This window comes from Falco rusticolus, chromosome 4, assembly GCF_015220075.1.
Source record: "Falco rusticolus isolate bFalRus1 chromosome 4, bFalRus1.pri, whole genome shotgun sequence".
NCBI classification, from domain to species: Eukaryota; Metazoa; Chordata; class Aves; order Falconiformes; family Falconidae; genus Falco; species Falco rusticolus.
The window spans coordinates 50,240,069-50,261,206 of NC_051190.1; the positions used below are offsets into that span (position 1 = coordinate 50,240,069).

The following is a 21,138-nucleotide window of genomic DNA, read 5'->3' on the forward strand; positions in this document are numbered from 1 at the left end:
CCAGGCGCCAGTCCTCTTCAGTCTCGTGTGCAAGGCCAGGACTTCCACGCCCGGCACCTGCCGGAGGAAGCAGGCTGCAGGCAGACAAGTCGGGCACAAAGGGTCACAGCAAAGGGCTGAAGCTCTGCCTGCTCAGCAAGAAGGATGAGGGTGCAGTGGAACAAGGGAAGGCAGGTCATTGCGGGGCTCAGGGCCTTGGGGATGGCAGCTGGAAGCACAGACTGCCTTAGGCCCGCTCCTGGTGGGATCCCTGTGTGCGTCTGTATGAGGCGCAAGCGAACTTGAACGTGGACTCTCAGGGCCCAGGAAACACAGATCTAGAAAGACCCAAGGCTTGCACCAGGCACTGGTGAGGGAGCCTTGGCTTTGAGCCCCACATATGACATTTCTAGACTGCTATCTGAGGCATCTATGAACATACTGTGCTTATGAATCCAGGGAGTGAGGCTGTGTTTCTGTTTCAGTAGCCTCATCCTCTGGTCTCATGGTTTAATGCCGGCCGGCAACCAAGCACCACGCAGCCACCTGCTCACTCCCCCTCATCCGGAGGGCTGGGGAGGAGAATCAGAAAGGAATGTAAAACTTGAGGGTTGAGATAAGAGCAATTTCATAATTTAAACAGAATAAAGAGGTAAGAACATCAGTAATAACAATGATAATAGTAACAATTAGGATGGAAAGGTGGGGGAAAAAGGTAAAATCCAAAGGAAAAGGGAAAAGGAGAAAAAACCCCCAAGTGATGCACAGTACAACTGCTCACCACCTGCTGACTGATGCGCAGCCAGTCTCCGAGCAACGATCCCTCCCCAGCTAACCCTCCTACTTTCTACACCAAGCATGACGTCCCATGGTATGGAATACCTCTTTGGCTGGTTCAGGGCAGCTGACCTGGCTGTGTCCCTTCCCAGTCTCTTGTGCTCCCCCAGCACTCTGGCTGGCAAGGCCCAAGAATCCAAAAAGTCCTTGACTTTAGTATAAACATTACCCAGCAACAACTAAGAACATCAGTGTGGCTATCAACATTGTTCTCACATCACAGGCAAAACACAGCACTGTACTAGCCACTAAGAAGAAAATTAACTCTATCCCAGCTGAAACCAGGACATGTGGAAACCCAGGAAAGGCCTGGACTGCATTCACATGGGTGTAAGCAGTGGCTACATCTGCAGGGATACTTGTCAAGGTATTGCTTTGTCTGTGTCAATCTGTTTTGCCCTTCACATTCATTGTGGCACTCTCTCTGTGTGTATGTGCGTGTCTGGCTCTTTGGAATGCAGCTGCACGCACGTGGGAAGATCCATTTAGGCTGGCATAGGAGCAGCCCCCCAGGTGCCCACCTCATTCAGATCAACCAGACCTGAAAGGAGAAATCCCACAGTGTTCAGAAGCCTGCTGGCTCTGGCTGCTCCGTAACAGAGTGGGCAAGGAAACCCAAAGCAACTCTGCAGCAGAGATCACCGGGTGGGCAGGGAGGCAGCTCTGACTGCCCCACAAACAAAGCAGCGAAAGCCATTTATCCTCGCATCCTCTTCCTGAGCTTTCCCCAACACCATTCTTTTACCTTCAGCAAAAATCTCTCCCTATTACCAGCAACACTGCCCTGAAACCAGAAATTGCACATCCTCTTCTTCATTCTCCCCTTTCAAACACCTTTTCCCAACACTACAAGCAGAACAACACCAAGGCAATTAATAATTAACTTCCCCCCCATCATTATCAATACATTGCCATCAAGTATCATGAGTGTCTATTTACTTCTTGTTCCATGATTGTTTCTCAAGGCCAAAAAACCAAACCCACTTATGGGACTTCTTCCCATTGTCCTTTGCATGTACCAAAAGAACATGAACTGCCATGCTGTATTGGAGATTATGCTTCCCTTCCTAGGCCATTTCTCTTGATCACCTAAGGTATACAAGGGCCACCAGTGATGACAATATTCGGCCCATTTTGTCTGAGTGGGGGGGTCACCCCAAAACTTGCACCAGCATCTTAATAAACAACCCAAAAGAACTCTGAAGAACCAACTCCCTCTAGCAGAATGACCAGATCCCATGTGTACAAAGTTTCAAAATCATAAACGCTCAATACCTAAACCAGACCCTGCAAACAAAACTGGACAGAGGCAAAATCCAGCAAACAAAATCCAACAAAGTTTCACCTGAGCGTGAGGCAAAATCTGGGCTCTGGGCATCCGCGTAACAGCATATGGATTGGACAATTGTGCACTTCAAATATCCCGGGGGGACTCTGACCCACCAGGGGGACTTCAACCCGCAATGCGATATGACTTCTTTGTAAGCAACCTCAGTGTTTATGACCATGTCGCTGTTATCCCAGAGAGCTGTCACGGAGATTCACCTGGCCAGGGAATCTCAGAACCCTGGCAAAACTACTCCCGTGCGTGCTTGCGGTGCTCACGATTTCTCTGGTCTGTCGAGATTCCGGAAAGCAGGTCCCGTTTGGTCACCATGTTCTGTTACTGAAAATCATAACCAAGAAAGCTCTCTGAGCCAAAGGACAGTTTAGGAAGCTGACAGTGGTTTATTGCCATGCTGGATGCACGGTGGATTTTTCCTCCTAACCCACACACCAAGTTCTCGAGGGTACACATTACAGAGGATAATACGGCACACTGGAAGGACACGCTGGAGCAGCTCAAGGAGAAGGTGCTGCCGACAGAGGCCCATGATGCGGCTGGGTGAGTGCAGTGGGGATGGGGATGGCTTTGGGCATCTCGCCCTGTTCCTTCCAGCTATCCCAGCTGGTGCTCGCGAGGTACCCTGGCATCGGAGCACTTTAGCCAGCAAAGTGTGGGGATGCTGATCAGGAATCAGTGCCTTTTCCTCCCACCGGTAGCAGGTTCCTGACATGAAAGGAGGCAGGAGGAGGGGGCACGTGCAGGACAGAGCCCTCCCAAACCAGAAGTGGGGAGTGGGTGCAGAGGCTTTCTGGAGCAAGGCTGGGGGGTGACGGCTCATCTCCCCAAGCAGGGGTGTGACATGCAATGTTGGGGAGCTGGGTTGTGACCTGCTCTCCTGGCAAGGCGCAGGGGGGTAATTAGCGCTGACGAAGGGATGAAAGCGGTGTGAGGGCTGGTTTGGATGGCAGGCATGGAAGCCTGCGCCCTTCCCCTCGCACCCCTGCGCGCCCTGGGCAGCCACAGGTGTGAGGGTGTCTGCCTGGGGGGACCAACCCTGCCAAGGTCCCTCTGCAGCCCTACGTGCCTGTGGGGGGGTGGGGACCCTTTCGTGGCAGCAGCAGGCAGGGGATGCCTTTGGCTACAAGCCTGTGGGCTTTGGGGCGCTGCTTTGAGCCAGGGTTGGTTGTTTGCCCCCTGTCACCCACCCGTGGCTCCTGCCTTCTCCAGGAGAATTACGGCCATCCCATTGCTGCCGCCGCTGACCCCTGCCTCACTGGGCACCCGGGTGCCATCATCAAGCAGTAGCAACGTCAGCATCACGGCCACAGGTAGGGGACACGGGGACCCATCCCCGGCCCCTAGGGATGTCATACCACGGCAAGGGAGGGCTCTTCCCAGGTGTGGGCAGAGGGTCTGGGGGTGCCTGGGCAGGGCAGGGGAGCAGAGATGTGCTGGGGAGGGTCAGCTGTTCTTGCCCCAGGCCTGTGGGGTCCTACAGCCTTGCCCGGCGCTGCCCCATCGAGCCCATTTTTCTGCCTCAGTGGTGCAGAAGCCACGTGATGAGCTGTGCCTGGTCTCAGCCTGACCTCAGGTTTGCTGGGGCATCAGGTGCCTCCTGTGAGATAAGTCGCCAAAATTCAGCTCCGCAGCAGCCTCACCCACCGGGTGCTCTACGGCCACTCCAGCCCCCTATCCTGTGCCCCATCAAGGTAGGGATGACAAAGGTAGGGATCTGGAGGGGCGACCAAGGCTGGGAGGGTGATGCTGTGCACTGGGAGGGATGCATGACTCAGTTTCCGCAGGGAGAGCTGGGTGTGGGAGGGTTGCCTGGGGATGCTGAATTCAGCCCCATGTGTCAGCCACGCTGCTCTCTCCTCAGCACGACAAGATGGAGCTGTTGGGCCAAGACAGCCGCATCCCCAGGGACTGGCAGGACAAGCAGCTGCCTGTGATTGTGGGCAAGGAGGGTACAGCTAAGGCACGCTTGGAGAGGGGATCCAGCAGGTGCCAAGGGGACGGAAGTTTTGGCATGAAGCCATATTCACCCTGGCGCCCCCCAGCCTGCCTCCCTCTGGTCTTTCTTTCAGGCTTCCCGAGGGACAAGGCCAAGCTGTCCCCAAGGCAGAGGGATGCCCGGGACACCGGCCACCTGCTCTCACAGCCCCGGAGGGTTGGGTCCTTGAGCTGCCAGCTGGGTATGGTCTGTTGGGGTACCGGGGGGGAGAGGGCACCCTACTGTCAGCCAGTGGGTGGGGGCGAGCAGGGGTCGATGCCCCCAGCCAGGCAGGGTGGGATGGAGTCTGGAGTGGGATGGGGACGGGTGAAATGGGATGGAGGGGGAGGGCTGGCACATGGGGCAACTGGTCCCCACATTGGAGCTGGAGTGAGGTGGGTGGCCATGGTGGGGCAGCCCTGGCCAGTGTGGGACTACAGCCTGTCTGCTTCAGGGTGGGGGCCAGGACCATGTTTCAGGGTGTCTCTGGCCGGGCAGGTGCCACTGCTGCCTGCCCCGTCCTGGGCTGGCAGAGCTGCACACAGCCATTGCCTGCCCCTAGGGCTGCAGGGGGGCTGAGCCCTGATTCTCGACCCCAGGCACCGTGGCCTCGCTGGAGCAGAGGCCAGCCTCATTCCATGGGCAGCTCTGCCAGGCGCCACCGGGGCTCCTCGTCCAGCCCCTTCGGAGTGACTCCAGCACCACGGCAGCTGAGCGGGACTGGGGGTCCGCGAGCAAACCCACCCCACCGAGCAGGAGAGCAAGCAGCTGAAGGCAGTAGCAATAAAGGATGACGGGCAGTGCAGCGCCTCTGTGGCCTGAGTGGGGTGGCTCTGGGTTGGGATCTTCCCCTCATGCATAAGGGGTGGCTGGCAGCACCCCTTATTCTGCGGGCACGTGGCACCAGAGGAGCTGCTGGAAATTGCCCCTGTCCAACCCCTTCCCAGGGCCTGTGCCAGCCCCGTGCTGCCAGGCTCCCCCTGACCCCCCCCCGACCACCACGAGCCCCACTTTTGGCCCCCGTGGCCCCTGCCAGGGGAGCCGATGGCCCCAAAGGGGGTCTGGGGGAGCCGGGCGGTGCAGCAGGGTCATGATGATGCTCAGGTGCTGCTGAAGATGGTAGGGAATGGGGACCTCAGGGAGAAGGGCAGCAGCCGCACACGGCTTAGTGCCAGAAGTGAATCCCACTTGGAGCCCGCTGGTTTGTTCTCGCTTGTGCCAAGGGATGAGCATCCCCGCACCAGTTTGCTTCTGTCCTGTTGGAGAAACCCCCTCTCCCTCTTCCAGCGCTGCCATTGATGGGAAGAGGGAGGTACCGACCACCGTGCTGCCCAGCCCAGGGCAGCTGGTGCTCCCCACCTCCAGAGCAAAACACCACAAGCCCTTCCCTGCTCCCAAACCTGGGGGGACATGTCCCCTCCTTTCCCTTATGCCACCCCCACGGCTTGGAGTTGCTTTCCCCAGCCCCCTTTTGCCCCCAGTCCACTCCCTATCAGATGGGGGAAAGCCCCACTGTGTGCTGAGACCTGTCTCAAGTTGTGTTGTGAGTGGAGAGGTACCGGGCAGGGAAACTGCCGTCCCTGGAAGCAGTGGGGCAGGGGGAGCCTGGGGGTGTCACAGCTGGGGACATGTGGCTGTGTACACAGGGGATGCTGGGGGGGAGAGCATGACGCAAGCCCCCAGACCTCCTGCACACACAGTGACAGACCCCGTCTTTGCCCACCCCGCTGCATTCCCCAGGGATCCACTCCGCGGAGATGTTTCCCTCGGTGGGTTTGGGTTTTCAGGGAAAAAATGGGTGCTAAAGGACCACTTTGGGGGTGCCCAGGTACATCCATCAGGATTTGGGGTCCCCCCAGTGCCACCTGCACTGGGATAACTGGGAGCACTCAGGGCAAAGCAGTAGGCATCAGAGCAGAGCCAGCAAAGGACCATCCTGCACGCCAGGGCTGGGCTCAGGCATCAATGGGCTTCAAAGCACCCCCAGGACTAATGGCATTTGCAGGATACAAATCCTGCAAAGGATGCCTTTGGTGCTCATGGCCCCCAGCTCAGCCCCTCTCCCACTCTCTGCCCCATTTGCTGATGCTGGGACCCAGCTGCACCCTATGAACACCCCCACCACCTCCTATAGACACCGAGCCCCCACCTCCCACCCCTCCTTGGGTGCTGCCTGCACCACCGAAGCGGGTGAGTAGCCCCAGCTGGAGCCTTTTCCGCTTTTTTCCTTGGAGGTTGTGCCGTCCCTGGGGGGCATGCCAGCGCCGCCGCTGTGCCTGGAGCCCCCCAGCCCTCGCTGGCCTCTCCAGGCTGGGCTGAGACTCGGCACAGCTTCCTGGGGCTGCCGGCACCTCCCGTCCCCACTGGTGCTGCTGTGGCATGGGGGGGTTCGCTCCCAGTCTTGGTGCCCTGCCAGGATCGTCCTCCCGGCAAAGAGAAAAGGCCAGGACAGCTGGTGTTAAACAAGTGATTTTGTTTCCTACATTATTTTTGAATGAAAAGCAAAACCCCAGAAAACTTCAAGCAACTGTGTTTTGAAGGAAACAGCACCACAGCCGCAGTCACGCACCAGCCACCCCCCTGGGCTGAGGTCAGACGCAATGCTGGAGGTGGGGACAGAGCTCTGAGCTTCTGGGGTGGTGTTTGCCAGGTGAATGTGAAACACCGGTTTAAAAAAACCAGCCCGGTGGAGTAACACAGTACAGTGCTGCAAGGATTACTGAACGCATCGGCTGAAGGGTGTGAAGCCCCTGGCAGGTGTCTGCGTGGCCCCTTGTTCTGAGCCAGGATGGCACGGTGCTCTTCACACTGGAAGCCCATGCTCAGAGTGTGAGTGGTATTGCTCTTCTCTGTCCTTCCAACTGCTCATCAGCCCTGCCAGCAGCAAGGGCAGCACTCGTGGGATGCTCTTGCCCCACTCAGGCTGGCATTTGCTGGGCTGTATTTGGGTAGAAAGCGTGGAACTAGGGCACCGGTGAGCAGAGGGTGGTGCGGGTGCCCCCTGGGTCATGCCCAGGAGCACAGCCCGAGTTATCTTGGGGCCCCGCTCCAAACCCCACCCTGAGTGGAAGCTAAAGGCAGCGGGCTGAACTGAAGCCAGGAGCTGCTCACGTCTCAGACTCCCTCACTGCTTTAGGCCAGTGTGACGTGCAGAATTAAACTCTATAACTCACGATAAGTTATAACGCAGGTATGTTTATTGCGGCGCCGGGTGCAAGGGGGATCGCTCCTCCTAACTAACACTTAGTTGTACTCACAATACATATTTATACAGTGAAGTTGGTTAGTTCTGCCCAAAGTCTACACCTACTAACTAATTGTGGGTTAGTTGCTTTCTCGCTTCAATTTAAAGGTGCAGTTCATTTTAAATTGACTGGGCATGCTCCCCGAGCGGGAGATTCCCCCTCTTCGGGGGGGGGGGGGGCGGGCATTTGAGTAGGAGATCGTGATCTCCCACTACCACAATTACTTTATCCTAGTGGTGCAGATTATCTCAAAATTTTACTGAATCTTCCTATATTTTGTGTTTATGTAACAGCTAGTTACAAGAAGATTTTGATTCTAAGGAATTAACCTTCATGATAGAATTACATTAATACTTATTGACCAGTGAGGTATGAATCGCTGTGCTGCTTGTTATCGCAGACTGTTATTTGAAATCCCTGTGCTATACTATAGACCATACTAAGCTTAGTCCTTACTCTCAGACCACAACCAGAGCGCCCAGGTTCTGTTGTGTATGGGATGAGTTATTGGACAGCTTGGCAAGGCCGATATCCAGCTGTCCCACTTGGCAACAAAACTAACTTTTAAGGTGTCCTGAAGTGAACTACCTTCATTATAATACCAAAAAATCATGCCCACAGGTCAAGTAGACCCTTGCCCAGCTGAAGACCCTTCCCCTGTGCAAGCGTAGTAACAGAAAAGGATGACACAGCAAATATAACAATTATATGCAAATTACTAACCAATCATTGTAATTGGGAGTGTATGACCTTGTAATTTTCTGTATAAATGTAACAGTAAAACCTACACAGGTGTGCCTGATTTGTGGAGATGCCACCGAGCACCCAGCGCTGCAATTAAGGAGTGCCTGCTGCTCTAATGCTGCAATGGTGTTAAGAGGTTTGACTCCCAATTTCGGTGACAGTGGTGACAGGTGGAAGGTGTGGTTAAGCAGAACAGCTTGTAACAACTCTATAAAAAAAAGGAACCAACATTGGACGGAACGTTCCCCCACCGGACATGGAAACGTATCGGACTGTCGGGACACGGCAGCTCCGGGGTGGTAGCTGTTGCTGTAAGCCTTTCCTTCTTAACTTCTTTCTTTCCTTCCTTCCTCTCTTAATCTGTCACTCTCACTCCCCCTTTGCATTCACGTATTTCTTGTTGGGCAAATAAAGTTCCTTGGCTCTTGACTCCATTTTGAGTCTTCATTCTGTTCCCGAGAATACAAACAGAACCACGCTCCGGTCTCAGACGGGCATGTAACATTTTAATTGGTGTCACGGACAGGATTCTCAGTGAAACAGAAATTGCCAGGTTCTTTATGAGAGACTCTTGTGTGTGTGCCTGAGACCTACCTTGGTACGAAGTGAGTGCAGAGTCTGAGTCCGCGGTTCTGTTTGTCCGTGAGGAAAAGAGGTGAAGAAGGACTAAGCGACAGAATTGAACAAGAGACGAGTCTCTAAAGCAGTTTAAAAGTGTGACCTCCAGAGGGTGAAGGGAGGTGGGTGTAGTAGCAGCGAACATACAGTGAGGCCATCTCAGGACAAAATAACCCCTCTTTGGTGAAAGGAGTGCCCACACTTCTACAGAGGTTCGTGATGTTTCCCCCACTAAAGTATGGGCCGGAGTTATATAAACTGGATGATTTTGGGGAACCTATCATGCTCGCCGAGCTCCCCAAGGTGAGAATGGGCAAAAAATCAGTGGTTCCAACCACTATAGTGTAGTGGATAGGGTCATGATATTGCAGACGGAGGCTAAAGTTAGGGCTGGTGTAGGACAATGCCTCAAGGACAAGAGTCCAAGTACTGATAGCCTGATGAATAGAGACTTGTTAGAACTTGTAGGGCACTAGCCCTGGGAACAAAGGAACAAGCTAACTGCAGACCCCTGAGCCGTTACAGTTGAGGAGGCAACCAGACGGACAGAGAAACAAGTAGCCAGATAAGGGAACGCATAGCGCCGATAAGTAACTTTGTTAATCAAGAAAGCCGGGTAGAAAGAAGCCCCCTAATTTTGGAATAGAAATTGTTGCTATGTCAAGGTAAACCAATAAGTTCCTATTGTTTTAACGGTGTGCCTTAAATATCAACCAATCAGTGTTTTTTACGCTTAAGATTTAACCTGTGAAGTGTGGCCACCTCTGACGGCATTCCCCGCTAGCCACCTGCCAAAACCGGTGCTGAAAGAGCAGGGCTTCCCCAGCAGACAAGTTGTCTTCTCCAAGGCCGCCTTCTGCCTGCTCTCAGCAGACACATGGGAACCGGCAGCCGGTACCTTTTCAAAACACAAAGCAGCCTTGAGCCCGCTTGCTTGGAGGCCAGTTCTGGGGCCTAGGAAGCCCTGCTGCACCTCAAGGGCCTTGAGAGCAGCTCTTCCACTTTCAGACAGAGCCTGTGTGGTCCTCCTCCTCGGGACCCAATTGCTCCCTCCGCTGTGCGCCTTATGCCTCACCACAGAAGCCAGGATGGCAGCAGGGAGCTGCCGCACCTTTCACAAGCTTGGAGGCTGCCAACCTTCAAGCCACTGCTCTCGACCCTCCAGGGACCTAGCCCTGCTGTGCAAATGCAATGCACGTGCCTGGCTCCTGCTTCTCTCCTGCACTCCAGCAGGAGAGTGAGCAAGGCTCCTTCAGTCAGCGGCAGAATGCAGACTCATGAGACAAGACTGATGCAGGATTCACCAAAGCCATGGACAGTGATGGCACGTTGGGCTGAGAGCAGGAGCATCCTTCTCTCTTTAGAGCTTCACATTCCTTGTCCTTGCCACAAGTGGATGCTCAGTGTGCGCCCAGAACTGCAATCAAACTCAAAGACAGCAAGGATACAACACCTGCCAGAGCGCGTTGCTGTGGCTGACATGGCCAGTGAGGAGTGTGCTGCACCTGCATTTCACTGTGCTTTGTGCAGGAAGGTTGACGTTGCTGGGCTGTGCTTTTGGCTTATTTGGCTTGCCCAGCACTGTTGCCAGCCGCAGCCATAAGAGGCATTGGCTCTTGGACACCGAAGCATGTGCGTACTGCCTGTAGTAGCGCTGTTCTCTGGTGTCTGTTTTTTGAGAAGGACCCGGTGGCACAGGGCTGCAGAGAGCAGGGCGGCAGGGAACTTCCCAAAGAGGCTGCGAGGCCACGCTGGGTGTTGCCCTGTGAGCTGTTAGCAGGCAGAGCTGGGAGCCAGGCGCTGCTGCCTGCCACGGGGCCTGCCCGCCCTGATCGTGCAAGCAGGGCATTGCGTGGGGCTCTGTCAGGGGTGTGCGATCCCAGCTTCCGCCTCCAGTCCTGCTTGGAACCCCTCCTGTTGCCCCCCATCCCTCCCCCACCGCCACCACGCCCAGCACCTGGAACCAGGCACTCTGTGACATCAGCCCCGTGTCCAAGGGTACCCCAGGAACGGGAATCCTGCGGGCACTCTGTCGGTGGCCGTAGGGGTGGCGACAAGCCTTCGTTCTTGCAGCTGCCACATGTTGCTGGTAGTGATGGATGTTCTCCTCCTCCTCGTTGTCCTGCTGGCCGTGTGCTGTCCTGTGCACGGCACATGGGATAGCTGTGGGTAAGTGGCCCGAGGCTCTGGGAGGGAGATTGGGCAACCCTTGTGAGCTTCTCTGGAGGGGTCCTGCTTGTCCCCCATGGCCACCCCAGTGGCTCTTGAAGGCCATCTGGGAGGCTCAGCTCCTTGCCATCACCCAGGCTGCCGGCACAGGTCATCTACGGGCTGAAGCAGAAAGCGGGGAAAGGGGAGCGGGCACACACCCCACGGGTTTCCTCGGCCCTTCTGGCCATGACTTGAGGGGAGGGAAGACAGCTGGCCTTTAGCCGGAATGGCGCAGGCTTCCATGGAGCTAACCAGAATGGAGTTTCTGGTTACAGAGGCACCTGCGGCCTTCGGCCTGCGGCTTTTCACTACGGCATGTCGCGCGTTGTGGGTGGCACAGATGCCCAGCCAGGGGCCTGGCCCTGGATCGTCAGCATCGAGGCGCTCTTGGAAGGAGGCACGGCGCACATCTGCGGGGGCTCCCTCATCAGCCCACAGTGGGTCCTCACAGCAGCCCACTGCTTCTTCGAGGACAGGTAAGGAGGACCAGGGTTCAGGGCTAGCCCCACACTCTAGCAGGTGCCCTGAGTGCAAAAGCACGTGCTGCTCCCGTCCCGTTGCCCTGCAGTACGCCCAGTGCCTGGGCACTCCGCAGCCACCTGAGAGGCTGCTCAGGAGAAGGCTGGGCTCATGCCACTGCTTCCCAGCAGCCTCCAGCTCGACACTGCTTGAGCCCAAGGAGCACGTGGTCTGTCGCACCCTCCCAAGCACTGCTTTCCTCTCTGCCTTGCCAAGCAGAAGGCAGGGCGACTGCTGTGCTGCTGCAGCATGTGGCTCTGCTCCCTCTGAGCCCTCTCTCCATCTGCCTTCCAGGAACATCACCATGTGGCAGGTGGTGGTAGGTGCCACCCAGCTGACCCAGCTGGGACCTGAGGCCCAGGTGCGCAACATCAAGCAGCTGCTGGTTCACCAGCACTTCAATAATATCACGTGGAGAAACGACATTGCCTTGCTGGAACTGGAGCAGCCTGTCCAGTGCAACAGCTACGTACAGCTTGCCTGCGTGCCCGATGCCTCGCTGAGAGTCTCGGAGCTGACAGAGTGCTACGTCAGTGGCTGGGGTGCCAGGACTGCAAGAGGTGAGCTCCCAAAATGTAGTCACGTTGCGAGCGCAAGCTTGGCCAGCTTGGGGAGGCAGGTTGCTCTTCCTGACGGCAGAGGCGAAAGCCAGAATCAGGCTGTGGGGACGTATGCCTCTTAGAGAGGGGGGCGTGAGCCACTGACCCAGAGCAAGGCAGAAAGGAAGGAGCGGTCCAGCGCCTCCCCACATGCAAAGCCAAGCCCCGGGATAGGGCTTCAGTCACGCAGGGAAGGAGAACTGGCAATGAGCTGCTGGGAGTTCATTCCTTTCTGTGCTCTTCACAGCTGGAGGATCGGCGTATGTGCTGCAGGAGGCCCAGGTCCACCTCATTGATGCCGGGGTCTGTAACAGCAGCGGCTGGTACAGAGGGGCCATCCACACCCACAACATCTGTGCTGGCTATCCGCAGGGTGGCATCGACACCTGCCAGGTAGGAGCGTGCTACAAGCCAAGCCCCGGCAGCACGGGCAGCCCCGCCACAACCGCCCAAACCTGCACCGTCACGGGCTTTTCCTGGCCACTCACACTCCCATTGCTGTGTCCCCACTGCTGAGGGCCTTACCCCCCTTCCCCTTTTGCACGCCTTTGCCCAGGGCCTGCCTGCCTTGTCCCAGAGGCCTGGCACTATGTCCACAAAGCCCACCCAGTGCCCTTGGCAGCCCAGAGCTTCACCATCCCAAACGTGCAACATCCTTCTGCAGCACCTGCAGGACAACTGTGCTGCAGGGAGAGCGAGCCCTGCCTTACAGGCCCACCGCCCCCTCCCAGGAAAGCTTCTCCAGAGCTTGGCTGGCCACTAAATACAGCTCTGGAAGTGCCATGAGAGGGAAGGAGCCAGCCACTGGGCTGACGGTGGCCACCCAACAACCCCTTCATCCTCTCTCCTCTGCTGCAGGGGGACAGCGGTGGGCCTCTTGTGTGCCAAGACAAGAGCGCTGACTACTTCTGGCTTGTTGGCCTGACCAGCTGGGGGATGGGCTGTGCGAGAGCAAAGAAGCCCGGAGTCTACACCTCCACCCAGCACTTCTACAACTGGATCCTGGAACAGATGGGCCTGCACACAGCAGTAGCGACTACGGCAAGGCCGCAGCCAGCCTTCACCTCCACCCCCGTTCACAGGCCAACACCAACAGAAGCAGGAAGGTTTACACCCTGCCCACTTCCAGTGCAGAAGCTGTGGGATTTCCTTTCTTGGCTGCAGAAGTTGGTGCAGTTCCTAATAGGAGAAAAGGTTTGAGCAGCAGGACAAGAAGATCCAGGGCTGGCTGCAGCGCACCACCACCACCATTTCCCGCTGGGGCAATGCCTGCTGATGCAAAGGCAGCCTCAGTGTCAAAGGCCTGCTCTGTCCTGCCCGCGCTCCTCTCAACGGAAGAGCTCAGCTGGCTGAGTCCCTGCAATAAAGTGTTTCAGTTCTGTGGCTAACCAGGCGCCAGTCCTCTTCAGTCTCGTGTGCAAGGCCAGGACTTCCACGCCCGGCACCTGCCGGAGGAAGCAGGCTGCAGGCAGACAAGTCGGGCACAAAGGGTCACAGCAAAGGGCTGAAGCTCTGCCTGCTCAGCAAGAAGGATGAGGGTGCAGTGGAACAAGGGAAGGCAGGTCATTGCGGGGCTCAGGGCCTTGGGGATGGCAGCTGGAAGCACAGACTGCCTTAGGCCCGCTCCTGGTGGGATCCCTGTGTGCATCTGTATGAGGCGCAAGCGAACTTGAACGTGGACTCTCAGGGCCCAGGAAACACAGATCTAGAAAGACCCAAGGCTTGCACCAGGCACTGGTGAGGGAGCCTTGGCTTTGAGCCCCACATATGACATGGACTTAATTACTAGACTGTTATCTGAGGCATCTACGAACACGCTGTGCTTATGAATCCAGGGAGTGAGGCTGTGTTTCTGTTTCAGTAGCCTCATCCTCTGGTCTCATGGTTTAAAGCCGGCCGGCAACCAAGCACCACGCAGTCACTTGCTCACTCCCCTTCATCTGGAGGGCTGGGGAGGAGAATCAGAAAAGAATGTAAAACTTGAGGGTTGAGATAAGAACAATTTAAAAAATTTATTACTAAATATAAATTACTAAATCTAAATTATATAAAATTAATATAAAAATAAGAATAAAGAGGTAAGAACATCAGTAATAACAATAATAATAGTAACAATTAGGATGGAAAGGTGGGGGAAAAGGGTAAAATCCAAAGGAAAAGGGAAAAGGGGAAAAAAACCCCAAGTGATGCACAGCGTCCCAACAGTCTTGATTCGTTTCCAAGTCCGGTGGGGGAACGTTCTGTCCAATGTTAGTTGGTTCCGGGTTTTTTTACAGTTTTTACAAGCTGTTCTGTTTAGTCACACCTTCCACTCGGCAATGGTGTACATGCCCAACATGGTCCTCGGGGGCCTCCAAGCACCTTGATCCCCCTGACCGCAGGTCTGGGTGCATGCACAGGGGTTTGGTTAAGTTTTGCAGGATCAGCTTCCCCCCCGCCCTCCTCCGCTCCTTTGCTCCATGGCATCAGTCGGTCTCCTCCTTTAACAATGTATAGATAAATCTCTGTGGTGGCAGTGGTGTTATCTTCCTGCCTTAACAACGTATAGATAGATCATTCACTGTGGTGATGGCATGAGTTTCCTGCCATAGCAATGTTGAGACAACACATCTGCTGTGGCGATGGTGGGTCTCACCGGCACAGTCTCTTACACCTCCTAGAGAACTGCAGAGCTGTGGACTCAGAAATACCGGGGCACAACGCTTGGCCTGCCTGAAAGGTTCAGGAGGCTCTCAGATATCCAGGCAGCAGTAGAAACCGGTCTCATTTTACAGCAAGGCTGACCACACTTGCCAGTTTTCTTTTGCGTGCTCACACCTGGAAGCCAAACCAGAACAGCTGCACACACAGCACAACAATTGCTCAGCACATCTACACCAACAGAGCTCTCCCCTAAAGCACACTTGGAGTCACTCGTACGCCAAGTCAACATCTACAGCGGAACCTGGCCACATGCTTTGACACAATGTCATTTGGGGTCAAACTGACACACACCAAAAAATTAGTAAAAGACATCTCCTTCTCTGCCACATCAGGTATCCTTCAGTTTGAGCTGAGTTAAAGCTCCTTCAGTTGAGCTGTAACTGTTACATTATTTCCCAAATGCAAAGCCAAACAGAGAAAATATAGCCACAACATGCTCCTTAAAAAGCAAATCTGCACACCACACACAGTTCATTGTGACCAAAGCAAGATGTGACCACGGGACCACGACCCTTCAAAATTTCAAGATGCCTAGGTGGGACCACACAAACAAGGAACATGCCTGCACATTAAGACAGGCTGGTCAAGTTTACCACCAAAACTCCACATCAGCATTTGCTAACCCTGTCCAGCTCTGGGTATCCAGAGCCACACTCAGCTCACTTGAAAGTGTCTCCTAGTAGCAGTATCAAGTATTAAGCTCAGAACGGTACCTCCCTGACGCCTACATGGAAGAAAACTCAAACTGTGCCCCCTTCTCCTTAAGGTTCCTTAGAGCTTGTGACAGGAATTTCATTCCACTGCTTGGAAAAGTGCCAAGGTTGCAGCTTAAGGGAACCGGAGTTCCCTGGGTCTCAGAGTAATTCTAGAGCTAAAGTGGTGAGAGACATCAACTCTAGATCAGACTACACGTGCCAGCACTCACCACTGACCCAGCATGGCAACCTCCTTCTGTCCTACCCAAAGGTTTCAAACCCAACACACTGTCTTCCTATGGCAGGAAGCTACCTTATTTATAATTTGTAACACCATTAACGTGTTCCGTGAGACGGGACTACAGATATATTATGCAGACAAGCAAGGCGCCATTTGGAAGCACCGGAGCCTTATGGCGAGACATTTTTTCTACAACAGAGAGCACAACGGTGAATAAACAAAGACTGAGTCCTTCTCCTCAAGGGAAAAGCATGCAGCAGATCAATGACTGTTGAACAGGCGGGCAGAATTCTCAGAAAAAGCAACCCGTAACTGTCAGCAAGAAAAAGAAGGTTGTTCCTCTGCAGGACAGAGACAGAGGATGAAGAAAAGGGGAAAAGGACCAGGACAGAAGTGGAGAGAGTAAAAGAGAAGGGAGCAACAGAATGACAGATAAAGGCAGAATGGAAGAGCAAGCAGGACAAACAAATAGGATGGAGAGCTACAGGGAATCAAAACACAATGGGTTTGTATGGCAAGGTTTGGGGAGGAGGAGGAAAAGGAGAAGAAAGAAACAATGTGTGATCAACTGACCGCAGCTGCCGTTCCCCATCCCCCTGCATGGAGGAGACAGGGAAATTGGGAGTAAAGTTAAGCCCAGTAGAAGAGAGGGCAGGACGGAAGGTGTTTTGAAGATTTGCTTTTACTGCTCATTCTCCTGTTCTGATTTGACGGCTAATCAGTCACACTCATTTCCCCAAGTTCAGCCTGTTATGCCCATGAAGGTAATGGCAGTCATCTCCCCATCCTTACGCAGGCTCATGAGCTTTTTATTGTATCTTGTCTTCCCTGTCCAGCGGACGAGGGGGAGCGGTAAAGAGCAGCTTCAGTCCAGCCTGGATCACCCCACCACACACACAAATCACAGCAGCGCAGAGGAGTGGCAGGGAGGGCCAGCGACACAACAGAGAGGAGACAGCGTTCCACGGACCCAGGACTCACCACAGCTCTCACTTTTGGTACCACTGTGAAAATGTGACATTTTAGATGCTTCTTTCTCCTTCTCTCCTCCCAGTCGCTCGTCTGTCCTCCATTTAAGGTCACCTGTGGGTGTCTCACCTCACAGCTCTTCCTCACAAGACAAGGACTCCTAGACACGTAACCTCGCTCCCTTGTAACCTCGCTCCCTTGTATGCCCGGAGGCCGCAATACACTTTGGGTTACGCACAGACCCTGCTGTGCACGCTGGCAGCCAGGCCTGCTGCGGGCTGCAGAGGTGGATCCTTCCCCATCCGCAGGGGCAGGCTCTTTGGTGCCTGCAGCAGGAGGCAGCTGCTAGCCACATGGCCTTGGACGACTTCTCCTTTGCCTTTCCCTGGCCTGTCCAGCTCCTGCCGCAGCAGCTCCTGCCCACAGCCAGGCCGTGCCCCCCAGTCCCCTCTTGCACACGCACTGCGGGGGGAGCAAGGCCAGGCAGAAACAACCTCCACCAGCCTAAGGCAGGTGCAGCCAACAGCATCCCCAGGGGAGGAACAGCACGCAGCGTCCTCAGCCCAGCCCCTGGCAGAGGGAAAGAAGCACAAGTGACCATTATTGGCATCGCTCGGCCCTGGCTGGGGCCCCTCCTGCCGCAGGGCCTTCCTGAGCAGCAGTGGGGGGCTGGTGGCCGCTTTCATGGCAGCACTGAGGGGCTGCCTGGAGCTGGGGGCCCGGCTGCAGGAGAGGTGCTGCAGCAGGGCAGGCAGCAGCATGGGGCAAGTGGGGCCACAGTAGGCTCAGCAGGTCTGGTGAGCTAGGGAGGTGCCCGGGGCTGGCGACTGTGCCTGTGGGGTGGGCCTCCCGCTTCCCCTCCTCCCTCCCCTCAGCCCCCAGCCCCTCCAGGACTGCCCAGACACAGATCATGGGCAGCTGAAGCTTCCCGTTCCCCCCACCACCATCGCCTCGAGGCAGCCAGCGGGCAGGAGACCGCCTCAACCCGTCACAGGGGCTCACTTGCCTCACCCATGGCACTCCCCACGCCATCAGCTCCCAGGCAGACGCCTGACACCCCCCTGTATCTCATGATGCCCCGTAACGCCCCGCTGTATCCCATAATGCCTCCCAACAGCCTCGCCACATTCCCTAAGGAATGTTCGTTACTTTACCCATTTTCTTCTCCAGGAAGTGACAAGCATTCCCGCTGCAGCAGAAAATCAGTACTGCTGGCTGAGCTGGAGGGACGGGAGCTGTTCTCTGCACATGAGGCCTGCCAGCTTTCCCCAGCCAGCTGCATGCAGTTGTGCAACACAGGAGAAAAACAGAGAGAATCAAACGATGAAAATGGCAAATGGATGAAAATCGGGGATCTTATCCAAAAAAATCTGAGTAGGGAAGGCATGCTACAAGGACAAAACTCCACGCTTTTGCTTCATTGAGAACTCACTGTTATTTCATCTCCCCTCCTCCTCAAGTTTCTGCTCAGTGTTTTCAGCAGTATCAGGGGACTCATTCTGCACCTGCCCAAACTAGGACAAATCCTGCACCAAACCTGGGTTAATCACTGACTGTGAAGCTCCAGCACCGAAGGAACTCTCCGAACGAGCTCATCTGAGAAAGCGTGTAATAGCAAAAAAAACCCTTTAATCAATGATTCTCTGCCTGGCAGCCATCCTGAAAGCAGAACCCGTACTTTCCCCGAAGAAAGCTTTCTGTGATACTCTTGCTTCTACCAGGCGCCACTTTTCTGTAACCCGCCGGTGCTCGGCCGAACCCCCCCCTGCCGCGGGGGCTCCGCAGGCGCCGCTCCCTGCCCGCACCGGGGCTACGGGCACCTGCGCCAAGGCAGCGCCCGGCGCTCCCGGCACAGCGCGGCCGCCCCCCGGCAGCGCAGCCCCACGCCCCCCAGCGCGGCTCCGGCACCCCCGGCCCCGCTCCCCGGCCCGGGCCCCGCCGCCCCCCCGGCGCTCTCCCCCGCGCCCGCCGCTCGCCGCCCCGGCCTCCGCTCACCGGCCCCGGCGCGGCCGCGGCCCGGCGGCGCTCAGCGGCCGCTCCGCTCTCCGCCCCGGCCCCGCCGCCGCCGCCGCCGGCCCCGCTGCCCGCCCCGGGGTCCCCCCGCCCCGGCCCTCAGCCGGAGCCCCGCGGGGAAAGGGGCCCTGGCCCGACGCCTCCCCCGGGCTCCCTCGCAGCCCCTCGCCCGGGGCCAAGGGGGCGCGGACGCAGCCGGGGGGGAGGCGGGGGGTTACTCGGGGCACGGGGAGCGAGCCCCGGGAGCGAGCCTGCTGCGGGGCTGGGGCCCTCCGCGCACCCCCTGCCCCGGGACGCCTCCGCCATAGCTCCCGCAGCCCAGCTAACAGGCGGCCCCCAGCAGAGGAGAGTGACAGCCCCGGCGGCCAATCAGAGCGAGCGTCCCCTCAGGGGAGGGCGGGCTCAAGGCCAGGACGGAGTGACAGCCCAGCGCGGCCAATCAGAGCGAGCGTCCCCTCAGGGGAGGGCGGCACTACACCAGGGATTCCCTGTTGATGTTAGAGCCCTGTCCTGCTGCTGCCCTTCCCGCTGAGGTCCCCGTTTCCCACCACCACCTTCAGCAGCACCTGAGCATCCTTCTCCTGCTGCACCGCCTCGCTACCCCAGACACCCTTTGGGGCCGCCAGCTGCCCTGACAGGGGCCACTGGGGCCAAAGCGCGGCTCGTGGCAGCCAGGGGGTTCAGGAGCAGCCCGGCAGAATGGGGCCAGTGCAGGCCCTGGGAGTGTTATCAAAATTATACCCAGGAAAACTCTCCAAACCAAATGATAGTTCACAAAGCCGACCCTGGGTTATGGCAGCACGGGGTGCATGGGGGAGCTTTCCTCCTAACACGCACACCAACATACTCGGGGGTACACAGCATATACGGTAGAGTACTTGCATCATACAGTACTATTCATTGCATTCAGGCACAAAATTGGTTACCAGTTTCTTGCTTCTAATGCAAATTAGTAACTGCAACATCTTACCGCCTTGTCTCCTCTTGCAGCCAGAACTTTTTCACTTGGAGACTTCTTTCTGCATCGTTTATGTAATAGCATTCTTATCGTTATTTGTTCCTTCCCCAGATTGACTCCCTTGGTGAGAAGTCCTTTCAGTCATCAGTTCTGATGACTTGAGATGGTGGGCACTTGAGCACTAACCACATGAGAGGGTGGCCCAGCCTGACCCAAACCTGTTAATGAGATCAGTTTGGAAATTCAGGAGTTTAGGCAGCAGGAGGGGATTGCACAGGGGCCATTTCCAGCAGCTCCTCTGGTGACACATGGCTGCAGAACGAGGCGTGCTGCCAGCCGCCCTTATGCATGATGAGAAGTTCCCGACGCAGAGCCACCCCACTCAGGCCACACAGGCGCTTGGCTGCCCGTCATCCTTTATTGCTGACGGCTGGAGCTGCCTAACTTCCTGCTCGGTGGCCGGCGTGGTGGGGGTTTGGCAAGGGACCCCCAGTCCCGCTCAGCTGCCGTGGTGCTGGAGTCACTCCGAAGGGGCTGGACGAGGAGTCCTGGTGGTGCCTGGCAGAGCTGCCCATGGCATGAGGCTGGCCTGGCAGTACCTGGGGCCGAGAATCAGGGCTTAGCCCCCCTGCAGCCTCCAGGGCGGGTGCTGGCTGCGGGCAGCTCTGCCAGCCCAGGACGGGGCAGGCAGCAGGGGCACCTGCCCGGCCAGAGACACCCCAAAACGGGGTCCTGGCCCCCACCCTGAAGCAGACAGGCTGCAGTCCCACACTGGCCAGGGCTGCCCTGCCATAGCTCCCCACCTTGCTACAGCTCCAACGTGGGGACCAGCTGCCCCATCTGCCAGCCCTCCCCCTCCATCCTGTTTCACCCCTCCCCATCCCACTCCAGACCCCCTCCCACCCTGCCCGGCTGGGGGCACCGACCCTTGCTCACCCCCACCCACCGGCTTACAGAAGGGTGCCCTCTCCTCCGCAGTGCCCTGACAGGGCCATACCCAGCTGGCTGCACGAGGTCCCGCCCTGCAGGGCTGCGAGAGCAGGCAGCCGGTGTCCAGCACGTCCCTCTGCTGATCTTGGCCTTATCCATCAGGGATCCTGGCAGGAAACTGCAGCGGGAGATAGGCTGGGGGGAGCCAGGGGGAACACTGGCACCCCAGAGGTGCCCTGCCCACAATGACGTCCCCTTGGCTGTTGCTGGATCCCATCCCCAAGTGTACCCTGGCCGTACCCTCCTTGCCCACGAGCAGAGGAAGCTGCCTGTCCCGTCGGCCCCTGTAGGTGCAGCCGTCCTGGCCCAACAGCTCCACCTCGTCATTGTGCTGGGAGGGAGAGAGCAGCCTGGCTGACACATGGGGCTGAATTCAGCATCCCCAGGCAACCCTCCCACACCCAGCTCTCCCTGCAGAAACTGAGACTCGCCTACCTCCCAATGCTCAGCATCTCCCTCCCCGCCTTGATCACCCCCACCATGTCCCTACCTTTGTC

General features: G+C 56.7%; 2 protein-coding genes and 1 non-coding gene across 9 annotated transcripts in view; 1 reads left to right on the plus strand and 2 right to left on the minus strand.

The window, feature by feature from the left end:
- Positions 1-10,815: 10,815 nt before the first annotated feature.
- Positions 10,816-13,278, plus strand: LOC119145953 (acrosin-like). The gene is made up of 5 exons (XM_037382812.1): positions 10,816-10,912; positions 11,230-11,430; positions 11,768-12,033; positions 12,320-12,465; positions 12,931-13,278. Exons 1-5 carry the CDS (start codon positions 10,824-10,826, stop codon positions 13,270-13,272), a joined length of 1,044 nt encoding a protein of 347 aa, XP_037238709.1. The 5' UTR covers positions 10,816-10,823; the 3' UTR covers positions 13,273-13,278.
- Positions 13,279-14,168: 890 nt separating this feature from the next.
- LOC119145940 (translation initiation factor IF-2-like) overlaps positions 14,169-21,138 on the minus strand; it is a 33,038-nt gene continuing 26,068 nt past the window's right edge. For 2 of the 7 annotated variants that reach the window (XR_005103572.1, XR_005103571.1), the window contains one exon: positions 14,169-14,889. The gene's annotated coding sequence lies outside the window, so the exon portion shown is untranslated. Of the gene's footprint in view, positions 14,890-16,692; positions 17,251-17,834; positions 18,601-18,675; positions 18,722-21,138 lie in introns of those variants that run through there. The other 5 variants (XR_005103576.1, XR_005103574.1, XR_005103575.1 and 2 more) reach the window with 5 other exon arrangements.
- On the minus strand, positions 15,624-15,708 carry LOC119147915. The gene has a single exon (XR_005104228.1). It is a non-coding gene; the product is annotated as a small nucleolar RNA SNORD45 (small nucleolar RNA).